Below are 12,621 nucleotides of genomic sequence, written 5' to 3'. Positions count from 1 at the left end.
TAGGTTACTCGCAAAAGCCCTAAGCCTACCACCTGCACCTCTCTTCAGTGAGAGGAGTAAAAAAAACAGTGACAAATACTTCATTATTTCAGGGTAAGCTCAGCTCTAAATGCTGAACCTGAAGCTTCCTCACGCTCCTCCCAGAAGTTAGCTCTGCACAGGATCATTGAAGTTAAGTGAAACCAATGGATCTGATGCATAGTTTGAGTAGGTTGTAACTCGTTTCTAAGTCCAAGAAGCAGTGGTATGCAACACTCACTGAGCTAAACAAACACAGACTCAACTTTCTCCCCCCTATCTCCACCCATTTTTCTTCTTGAAAAGGGAGGGGCAGAGTGTTTTGGAAAGATGCAATAGCCAAACAGTGGTTAAAAATGCAACATTATATTAACAAGCATAAGATAAATAAATGTTCTTGTATAAAGATTTTGCATACAGATGGACAACATGCTGTAGTAAATTTGTTAACAAAACTTCTGATCAAATTGGGAACTATATTTTGTGAGCCAAATATACTTTATGGCTGACTGGGAACATAAGATTTGGCTTCTCGTGTTCAGGGAGCAGGAAAAAAGAGCAACAGCTATAAATTCTGAGACATAAGGAATGGCTGAAAAAGTGAATTGATGATTTTGAGTATCTCTGCATGAGAAGTTAAAGTCCTTTTAATAAAGTCCTTTTAACAAACTTTGTGGTTGTGGGTTTTTTTGTTGTTGTGTTTGGTTTTTTTTTGTTGTTGTGTTTTGTTTGTTTTTTGTTTTTTGGTTTTGTTTTTTTTTAAATACCATTCCTCTACTTGCCTTTGGTAATTTACTTTGATACACTAGAACGGTGCCATTCAGCACTTCAGCACAGAGCAGTTAACCTGTGTGTAGGTTGCCTCCATGAGGACATGGGGCCACATCTGAGCAGGGAAGCGGGCCCTGCTGTGATACGAGCTGTTCCTTGGAACACAGCAAGCGGGGAGCAAAAAGATACAGCCCCTCTTGCCTGAAGTCCCTGGCCCCTTTCCTATCAGCAGGAAGTCAAAGGGAAGCAATTTCTCTCCATCTCTCCAGGGCTTGTTCCAGCTGTTGCCCTTAGTACATCAGCCTCTGCTGCCTTACCTTTCTACCTCTGCTTGGCAAGTGACCAAACCTTCACCGCTCCCTGTCCCCCACATGGACGTTTTGTGCAGCTCTGCTTTTGGAAACATACCTGTATTGGGTAAGAACTGCTTTAGCTATCTGCTGCCACAAAGGAGTTTATCCATGCGTATCAAGTATTTTTAAAAAAGCGCATGAATTTGTGTCACATTCTGACTAAATATTATGAACCCAGAGCAGTATTATTAAAGCTTGTTCCTTGTACTGGCAGAAATGGAAGAAAAACATCTTGTGCACGTATTGGTAAGTTCTTACAAACAATCCTGCAAAGCTAATTTGGGAGCTGCTTTTGAGTTTTTCACATAAAAGCAGCAATTTATTTTAACAAGGTTCACACAGACACAAATAGCCCCACAAAAATAATCAGCAGGAAGCATGAAATAGCATGAAATTAAAGAAAACACTGAACAGTAGCTGACAAGCCTAGAAGAATTTTTAAAATATAAAATGACAATTTAACAAAAATTATTTCTGTATACATTTTATTTAACCTATTTAGAGTAAATTCTGCTGTATCTTTGTTTCTTCCTCCATTTACCTTTGTCATAGAGAGATGATCTGCATAAAAGATGGATATTTATGAGCGAGCTAATTATCTCCCAATGTTTATTTTGATCCTGTTAATGTACTACAGCAACCACAGCACAACATCACAGACCTGTACTTACAAAATATAACAACTTAAAATCATATACGTTAGCCCACAATGAGACACTAAAAGCAGTTTGGGGTGAATGCTAGCAGCCCTAAGTCTCAATCACATCTTGGGTTTTAAGGCGGAAACACTTTCAACACCTCTAGAAACTATGCCATTCTTTTCAGTTCCTATATAGAGATGTAGGTGCCTAACTTTATGCATGTGAACTGAAAGAGATTCCAGGTGTATGCATGTATAATAAACAGACATCAGATCTTAAAAAAACCAAAACCAAAACAAAACAACTGTTTTCATTGTACAATCCTGTTAGCCAAATATTCATGAAAAATAATGTTAGAAACATTTTAGAGACAACAGAGGAGGTAGGTATCATTTTCTCTAAGACAAGGGAAGAACAGAGCCCCCCAAAAACTTGCAGGGAATTAGTGACAGAGACAGAATTGCAACCTAAATTTTGTTACTGGAGGTAACCTGCTATTCAGCCATGAGCCTCTTTCTTTTTTGAAAAGTAGAGGGCATTTTCCAATCACTTCTATATGTACTGCAAAAGCATGCATGATTTCACAATTTGCCATCCCTAATATGCATTATATAGTGAAGCTGGAAGAACCCGTTTCCCTCCAAAAACTACTTTGTGCTTAATCTAAAAGGATTTTCAAAAACAAAGCCTACCATCTTTGCAGGTCTTTCCATTCTCAAGAAGTTTCACACCAGTGGGACATGCACACTGATAAGAGGGCTTGGTAGGAGACATCAAACACAAGTGGGAGCAGCCACCATTATTAATTCCACATGGGTTTGTAGCTGTTAAACATAAATCACACAGATTAATGCTTCTGATAATGAATGACCTCATCTCATGTGTTAAGACACATACGGCATTTGAGTGGTAGAATCGGTGGCAGCAATGCAGACTAAAGAAGGAAATGATAAACACAGAACAAGGAAAAATTAATTCCAAGTGTTGACTAGTGGGGTATTTATGGTACCAAAATGCATGGATGTTGAACGTTTCCTTTCTTGGGGAAGTAGCACTTAGCTCTAAACAAGAGCCTTGTTTCAGCTCTGCCCTTCTCATTTTCACAAACTATTCAGCATGTCAGTGCTGAACATATAGTAGGTTGTATATATAAAAACAAAATGCAAACACAGTAAATTAACACAATGGTTAAGACAGTGGTTATTACACAGAGCTAGTCTTGCTTAATATCATCTGCGAAATTAACACTACTTTCCATTCAGGAACTACTACTTGGAAAATATAAAAATACCATGTTGCCTAAAGTTATGGCACATGAAGCTGAGAAGGGAATACAACAACAGGATAAATGTGGCAGGCAGAAAAAAAGCAAGAGGTTTTTTTGCATTTAAAAAAACAATGTAGAGAATATTTGGTTTCTCTTTGGGTCTTCTCCCAATCTCTGCATTGGAAAAATTGCATCATGACACAAGTGAAGCCACCCACCGCCATACAGAAAGACTAATTCAGATTTTTGCAAATCATTTCCAACTTGCAGTTAAAAAAAGAAAGCAAGACAGCTTACCATTTGGCTGCCTCTTTTGGCTGAAAGCATGGATATCCATGGGAGAGAAGATGTTGGAATGTATTTCACGCAGGTCCTCCCCAGAGTACTTGCTGCAGGCCAAGATTGAATGCGTGTTCCAGTCAGTCCAGTACAACGTGTCCCCAAACAGCGTCAAAGCAAAAGGATGTGGAAGGGAGCCTTTAACCACTGCTTGCCTAATAGAGTACAGGGAAGAAAATGAACGCTCAAACACAATTCATGCTATGGTTTTGCTTGAATGTAGCTTTTGTGAAAAGAAGTTTTACAGTGCAAGTATTGTTAATCAAAACTTTCTATTTATTTATGGGGAACAAATATAGTGCACCCAGTTTGGGGAATGATATGGGGGAACAACAAAGGAGTCCTATTTCCAGGCTGCCTAGCGATGCCGAGATGGCCAAGAGATGCCAAATGAAATCCTTACTTAGGTCTGTGGCTATTTCTTAGCACCCTTTTAACACTCAATACCTGCGGGGCTCTGCGTCACCATGCACAAGTGGGGAGAATGCCAGCTGATTTTACACAAGTCTGACTGCTGCCTGCTGAGTTATGATCTCCATCATTTTCAGCCTCAGCAGATTTCAAACTGAGACAGCATTTGGTCAATTAGCAGTCCATCCATCTCTTCCAGTTGTGCTCTTTTGAGCCATCAGAAAAATACTCTAATGGCAAATAGTTTCACTATAAAGAAATCCTTAAAGTTACTTTTCATGAATCATTATTATGCTAATTATTAAGCTATTGTTTTTATTATAAGCAGGGCCATTAAACAGAGTTCTACTGATCTTCTGCCATGGTAATGGTATCATTTCTGAGCAAACTGGGTCACCGCCTGTTTCCAGGTTCATAAACAAAATTAAAGAGTATACCCATATATTTTATGTATATATACAAACACATGCTCATTAGCCATCACAAAAATGCAGCACAAACATTACTGAAGACAGTTTTTCCAGGTTCTTGTGATGTAGAAACTAATTATCTGTACCCAGGTTCCTCAGAAGTGGAATTAAGTAGCTCAGTTCTTAGGGATATTTTATTCAGAATCAGAGGAAAAACTGAGGATGGAGAGGACCCTGGAGGTCATCTGGACCAACACCCTGCTCAAAGCAGGGCCACACAAGTACTATTTACAGGAGCGTTTCTTCCCACCTCCATTCTTCTTAACTGTGTGGGTACACACGCGTATGCAAGCTCCCACTGAACAGAGGAGATCGCCATCCCTCTCCGGGACTGAAAGCATAAGGGACTGACGCACAGCTCTGCTTCTCCTTCAAGTATAGGGTACATTATGAACACCAGCCTCCCAATTTTCTTCTTGCAGGGAAGAGAGTCATTATCTGTATATTTACGGAGAAAACACCCCCACACTGTATCTATCCATCACTGTTGCAAAGAAGTCGGTAACTTAAGTGGTTTAGTAGAGGACAAAAATACTCTTATTTTCCAAATATTTTCTGTTAAAATATAACAGAAGAGTATATTAAAGCAAGAAACTTGAAGGCGTCTTCTGCCAATGATTCTGAGTACAAAGAGACTGCAGTCATTACTGCTCTTTCACCTTAGCTTCTGGGAAAAGATGCATTATCTTTAAAGCATGTATTTTTTTCTGCTCCCGAGAAAAACACATACATTCCCTTACTTGTCACTCTAGTGTTCCAATTCTACACTAAGCAAAATTTTCCATTTCTTGATATTTTGCACTCACAAGTAGGACATACTATCTTTTCTTTCTTATCTTTGTCTGGAGTCAGGTATGTATTTGCTTCTAATTAAATGCACCAACTAAGCATCTTACAAAAGACTATTGTAATATAATTTACAGCTGAAACCTACCAGCCAAACAGTGAAGCCAGAATGACACAACACACTCCCATACCAAGAATAAAGGCATTCTAATTCCGTAAACATTTTTACCAACCCCACCCCCAAACCCTAAATGCCTTCAGATTTGAATAATTTTAGTTTATAGAAGGCTTGGAGACTAAGTCTTTACAACAAAACTTATGACATTTGTCATATGGGACAGAAGCAATAAAAGTCCAAAGCTCTCAGTATGACCAAACCTGCACCAAAGACAGCATTCCCACGCACAAGGGAAGCCACATTTTTCTGAAGCATTCTGACTATCTTACAATTCACTTAAAAAAAAAAAAAAAAAAATCAGAGGATTTTTAAATGCCATTAGTACCCACCATTCCTGGTGGGAATAAACCTTTCGGTACAATAGACACTGTTAGACGTGCTCAGCTTTTGAACAACCATCTATTCATATGAAAACGCATAAGGTGAACTGCGACCTTGTTTAAACCAGCCCTTATCTGGAGAGATTCAGGAGCACTTCATTTGACTACACCATCAGCCACAGCCTTGAAGCGATTACTCTTAAACTTGCATAATTTTTCTCAGCAGATATAAGGTACCCTCGCATGAAAATGGCTTTGGGGCCCAATACAACAGCATGTATTTCTTGTGTCTCATTAAGATGAGTATTACCAGTAATACATCCTCCATATCCCTTGTTTCCAGCAAGCCATTACAAGGTGATAGCTCACTTCCAATCAGCAAAACCAGCAGGGCTTTTTTCCCCTCCGAACATACTCCACAGGCTGCACTGCTGGCCTTGCTGAACGGCAGCCACAGGATGCACGTCAGCACAGACACAGTGGTTGAGCTGCGCTGAACGGACCTCCACAGCCCAGTGAGGGGAGGTGGGAAAGGGCTGGAGAGCCAAGGTGCTAAAAAACAGGAAAAGGAAGGGGAGAGGGAGCAAGAAATATGCTTCTGAAGCAGTTACTCTTAGTGCAATCTGCGTTAGGAACTGCAGAGCTCTGTTTCTGGCAGGCGAGAAGACGGGTCCCGACTTCTGCCTTGACCGATTATTTATTAAATACACCTAGGTGAATGAAGGGGACCAGCACATCACCCGTAGTACTCAAGTGCTGCACACAGCTGACGCAAGCAGGCGCTTCCCACCTACAGCGCGTTTCACAAGCCCCGACGTGGGGTCAGGGAGCAGCCAGGTCTCCACGATTTTGGCCTCGCTCATCAAGCCACTGACCCAGGTACCAGGTACGGCGCTGCAGGTGTAACTAGACTGACGTGACCTGACAGCTCTTTGGTGGCAACTACCTTCAGCCTCTACGTTATCAGCCCAGGCTTGATTGGAACAAGCAATATGACAGCAAAAAGCACTACATCCTATTATCCTTCCCTAAGCTCTTCAGTTCCTTCAAACTGCTGTACTCGTATCATTAGTCTCGTTAAAAAGAGACACCAGAGATGATGAGAAAGTGAGAGATGAGGACAAGGAGTAACGTTATTCGTTCAGGAGACATCTCTAGGGCTTCAGCAACATGCAAATTGGCTACCTATTAGGTGGCACTAAGCACACACTAACTTTAATAACCTTTCCTGTGCCAGGCATATAATCACACAAATTTGCCTTAATAATCTTGATGACGATTGACATTTAAAACGTTACCATCTCTACTTTGTTTAGTTGGCTGTTTACTTGGAAGGAAACATACAAGGGGACAGCAGAGAAGGAAGGCTGGAAGTGAAAAAGAGAGAAAACAAGCAGTTTCCACAGAAATTAAATTCAATCTGCGTTGCATATCGCGATTTCCTAAATACAACTATTTATAGTATCATCACGGTAATCTGAGATGCAATTACAATAAAAACTTGTTATAGTAAAGAGTTTTCTGCACTCCCAAGAAAATGTAGATCCAATTTAAATACGTTCACCTTTGTTCTATTCTTATTCTGTTAAAGAGGCCTGTGAAATACTTTGTGAAGATAAAGGAAACAAATAATAAACAAGTTAAAGCAGGCATTACAGAAGGGGCTACTGAACTCTGAAATGGAATACTTACATGAAAATTCACACACAATCTATCCAGTTTTGTACTAACAATTACAAAAAAGCTGCTGCTTCAGGATAATATGCATTTCAGACAAAGACTAAACTCACTTGAAATAAAAATTAACAGTAAAATGACCTAAAAAGACTAAATTCATATCCTTTATCACAACCAGGATTTCCTCAGTCTGCCTTTATTTCTTCTTCAACTAAAACTAGCATTCAAATCCAAAGCTAGATTATAGATAGGAAATTTAAGAATTCTTCACACCAAAAGAAAGCCTCCAAAAATCAAGATAATGTAAATTTAAAATATCATCAGAATTATTATTTTTTTCCCTAGAATTTTTACAGATAATGTTTTACATCCAAAGATAATAGCATTTCTCCATAAAAATAAACAAGCAAACACTTTCCATTAACCAAATATTTTCTGGCTGCATTACAGTCCTCTAATTTCAAAAACTGATCAGAACCCCTGCAGAAAACCTGGGGTACTTTAGACATCCTGGCCTGTACATCTCTAAACCATTAACATTCCAGCTTCACAGTAGCGAAGCTCCTTTCAGGTGACCTCTGAGGCTGCCTGCACTCAATCTCCAGGGCAGGGTGCAAGAATTTTCACATTTATGTTTCAAACCATTTCTCCAGTGTCCCTCTGGAGGATTCCGTACCTATTAGCATCTCCTAGGCCATCAGAAGGGAGAAAAAAAAAAAAAAAAAAAAAAATCTACTGTTGTATCAGTCTTTGCAATCCCATTTCAAATACAACTGTGAAGACTGGGAAAAAATGAAGGTAATTCATCTTCAGACTTCTTACTTAATACTATGGCAAAATTTACCATATTGGCATCCAATGACCATACAATATTAAGAGCTGGATTAGTCTATATATTGTTGAAAAAGTCTTTAAGGGATGCTCATATCTGCATTTACTGTATTTTAATTTATTTTCCTTCTTATGCCATACCAAATCAATTTTCAGTTAAAGATACCTGGGGGCTACATCCTTATCAGGCCTAGGTATAAGAAAAACAAAACAGAAAGTTGTTATGCTGCAGTGACCATCACATCTTCCTTCATGAAGGATTAAAAATGTAAAGACTTGTCTTCTGAACCTTGCTTTTAGTGCTCATCATGTTAAAGAAAGCATATAACAGACAGGCTTGCATAAAGCAAATTATAATATTTTACATAAAATGTTTCTCTCCATCTACAGATTACTTAACGCCTGAGCATTCAGCAAACTGCAAGAAGAACACAGCTTTGACTTGTGACAATTAGAATACTACCAAATGGCCGAAGCACAGCACAAACCCCACACACCATCAGATGAAGCGGGATGAAAGACCAACAGACAGCTGTATAACACCACACCAAGGATGCCACAAGGAGGGCAGGGAGCTCTGGTTCCCTCAGAAGCTTACAAGGTTTCCTCTCCTGACAACCTAACAAAAACATTTGCGAAGCAAACTTGGAAAACTAAGCTGGATTTTTACCACGAATGCTTGTTCAAGTATTCCTGTCAGGATTCCTGGTGCTAATTACCTGAGAAAGTAAACAGGAAACATGACTTGTGGGATATAATACTGTCTTTTAAAACTAAAATATTTCTTTTTTGCCACTTCTTTAAGCCATGATTGCCATGGGTTTCCAGAAGGTTTATCTAACAAATAACAGGTCTAGCAATGACATTTCAAATCCCACCTTCATTGTAAGTCTGAAAAAGTCAATCACAAGTAAAACTGTGGTTGAGAAATGAAGTCACTGTGCAGGTCACTTTTCAGGCAAACACTATCATGACACACAGTGTAGAGGAAAGGCCTCTGGCAGGAGGGGAGGAGACTGGGAAGCCAGCAGGAGAAGAAGATGGAGTTTAGAAGGAAGGTGCACCAGTAGATCCACTGACTGCAGAGTGGTTTACGTGCTTCCTAACCCGAAGCCGCTCTTCCTTTGCTTTCAGCAGGGCCGTGGTTCTGAACTAATTCTGCATTTGCCATCTCAGGTCTTGGGAGTAGTATTGATGAGCTGCTCCATTGATCCACGTGGGCATACCACCCTGTACTATATATTTTTATTTAAAGTCTACAAATATGCAGAGACCTGTGATCCAGTGACTCTAGCTATATACACAGCATATGTGTATCACATGCAGTCAACTACAGATGCTCCACCTTTCCAGCATTTTATTTCAGAAGCACCTTGGGGAAGAACCAAGAAATTCACCCTAGCCCTGTGTCCAAACAATTTAATTAATTCTGCTTATGCAGGCTTCTCTAGCTGTTTTAATTAGGGCACTATTTGTCTTCTGCACTGGCCTGTAATGTGTTGGTGAGGTATTGAAACAGGATTTTCACCATAGACTGGTTCCTCTTCACTGCTTGAGGGTATTAAGCATTTTTATCTCACAGAAATATACTCACAGATATACACAGAATGCAATATTTTATACCTGGCACGTAATGTCATATATTGTACACATTATATGCAAATAATGAAAAAGAAACTCTGCTAAATGCAGGGACACAGTATTTTTAGTGTTTCATCAAATCTGCAACTAATCATCTGGCAGACAGACATGAGCTGATGCTTGAAAACAGAAACTAGAAAAATCAATGCTCGAGTACAAACTTAAGACATTCACCTCCTCGCAAGAGCTTCCCAGCTTTCTGACAGTTGCTGAAAGTATGTTTTCTTACAGTGGCCTCAAAACCCATCTCATTAGCACAAACACTTCCTGGGGGACCTTGTAAGTGCATTTCCCTTCAGCCAGTAACGTGTTAACTTATTAATTAGAACTGCTGCTGCAGGGTAAAGGAAGAGAAAATTAATTCAAGAGCTGCCTTAGCAGGCCAACCTATCTCGGGTACTCTACTCACAGGAGAGCTGACTGCAATTCAGTTTTGTTTAATTAGTCCCACAAAAAGCAACTGTTCGCTCTGATAAGAGCAGGGCGAGAGCTGCAAAAAACAAAACCATCTCTTCTATGCACCAATTTAATTTTTTAATTATTACATTCTGACATGAAAAACTGTTTGTTCCTTTCTCTCGCTGGCAAACCAAGGGCATTAGTCATCGACTTCCGTGCTCTTCCTCTTTATTCTAATGAGCCCATCACTGGAGTGGCTAGGGCTAATAAGTCCCAGGGCTAGCAGGTAACGAACGATACATCATCCCCGTAAAATCTGCTGTAGACATTCTCTCATGAATTTACGACTCTACCACATATTTACTGAGTGCTACTGCCTGTGCTGTCGTGCTGCTTACTAGTTTTGATGCAGAGGCTGACTGACTCCAAAGGGAGCTTATCTAGGTCCTGTCCAAAGAGGTGACCAAAAAAAAAAATAAAAAAATCAAGGCTTCCTTTGTTCTCTCACTGCGTATTTCTCTCACCTGCCTACTGTACTCCTCCACTATCCAGACCCCTGCAAACAAGAAGTGAAGCATCCATGCATATCAATGTCCTTCTCTTACACACAAACGTTTACATTTTATTTCTTGTGTAGTGCCAGGTGTAGAGACACGATAGTCAGACTACAGGAATAAAAGACAAAAAGAGTTATGAATTTCTTACAGATTTAGAAATATGGCAAGAATGTTTCCCTTTCACTTATTCCAAATTTTAGACCATTGAGACCTGAACCTCAACACTTTAATACTGTCAGTCACACCAGTTAAAATCTTTTCCTATTTACATTGTATTCTCTCTCACTATTCAGACCACAAAAGTGGGTTTCTTTGAACTGTTTGAAACTCTTTTTTGATATAAAGATGTTAGTTCCTGTTAAATATTTCTCACTTCCTCCTAAGCTATTAAAACTCATGTCATCCTGCTTTACACAAAACTTTTACATTTATCTGCTACAGACTCCCACCTCATGTTATGCAACACTAAAAAACTTGACAGATCAAATCTTTCCTCATCTGCTTCCTTTGCTGAGTTACCAAAACTACTCAGATCTAGAACATCGTATTTTTATGAAGCTATATGTCTTTCAATAACTCAATTGCCTTTTTAATTTCTTCAATAGCTCCAGCTTCCAGAAGCATAAATATTTTCCCAGACATGTTGACAGTAGGTAAAGCAGAAGAAAACCTAATAAAACTTCACAAGGATAAAATAAAAAAAATTGTTTTAATCAGGAGAAATTTAGATAGCAACAAAAAAATTAAACTTACCTTCTAAATATAAAACAGCAGTTAAAAGAATGGTCTAAATATCAAGAACAAATCACTAAAACTAGCAGCTTCTAAGTAAGCCAAAAAGTCTGGTTTAAGTTAGATTATGCACTGGATGATAATGATCTTGTCCTCCCCTGTTCTTAACTCTTAAGGAAAATTACTCTAAAAGGTAGCCCTCTTAAAAGGGGATTTTAAAAGTGGTGGTGGAAAAAAGCTGGCCTAATCACACAATGTCATCTTTTCACACGGAAACAAGCGTATTTGATCATTCTAGCTGTGTCTGTACAGTATCCATCTCCTCCAACTCCATACCCAATGCATCTTGTATCTCTTGGCGAACCATTCAGGAAAGCAGGGATAACAAAAAGATCTTTATTTTCACTTTTTACAAGTTTTCCTTAACAAAGGAATGGCTGTGAAGATGCGAACAACCCTAAACCCCCCATATTTGACCCACCTGACAAGAGGAGCAGCTGAAATAAGCTGCCCAGGAACACTTTGTCGAGTTGCCAGACCCACGAAGAGTGCCCAGGGGACAGCGACAGGAGTAAGGGATAACGCTGGGTGAAGGAATATAAGAAGCCATGGGTGCATTTGAGGCAAGAAGCAGGGAGAAAAAAGCGGGTGGGTGTGGGTGTGTGTGTGCACATACATGTGCGCACAGGGCTTAGGAACATACAGAGAGAAGCCAGAGGGACTGTGCTGGGGTGGAGCGATAAGTAGAAATCCTTCTAACCCCAGATGTTATTAGTTCTACTGTTCACAGAAAAATCTGGTTATTTTTTCTTTTTGGGGGGGGCAGGGATGACTAGGAGAAAAGACTGAAGGCTTTGTGGGTTTTGGGTTGGTTATTTTTTTGTTCACTTAAAAGGAAGATTTCAAGGGTTTTTGTTTTGTCTGCAGAACTAGAAATTGTCTTTTGTTTTTTAATATTAGAAAATCAGTTATTGAAAAAGATGAATAAAATAATTAAGAGCCAAAATATAATTACAGCTGTAAAATATTGAGAAAGGTGAATTTGCTGAATAACTGAAAGACAGTATTTAACAAAAAAGAATCACTTTAGACAGCCCCAGAAGATCTTTTTTCTCAAGACAGGCAGAGGCTAAGAGGTCACAACAGAGGGGAAAAAAAAAAAAAACCAACCCAACCTAAAACCCCATTGTAGAACCGCTTAACTTCTGCAATTGTTTCCTTTTTTTTCCC

General features: G+C 39.4%; 1 protein-coding gene across 1 annotated transcript in view; it reads right to left on the bottom strand.

Moving 5' to 3' along the window:
* Positions 1-12,621, bottom strand: part of LRP6 (LDL receptor related protein 6) — a 128,019-nt gene that overhangs the window by 54,606 nt on the left and 60,792 nt on the right. The window contains exons 4-5 of the mRNA XM_082311049.1: positions 3,348-3,544; positions 2,476-2,607 (exon numbers count right to left, since the gene is read on the bottom strand). Of these exons, the coding sequence (XP_082167175.1) occupies positions 2,476-2,607; positions 3,348-3,544 (329 nt within the window). The remainder of the gene's footprint in view (positions 1-2,475; positions 2,608-3,347; positions 3,545-12,621) is intronic.

Source organism: Platalea leucorodia (genome assembly GCF_965183815.1).
Source record: "Platalea leucorodia genome assembly, chromosome: 4".
NCBI classification, from domain to species: Eukaryota; Metazoa; Chordata; class Aves; order Pelecaniformes; family Threskiornithidae; genus Platalea; species Platalea leucorodia.
Note: the sequence above shows the minus strand (reverse complement) of the source record. Positions and strands in the feature narration are given on the sequence as shown.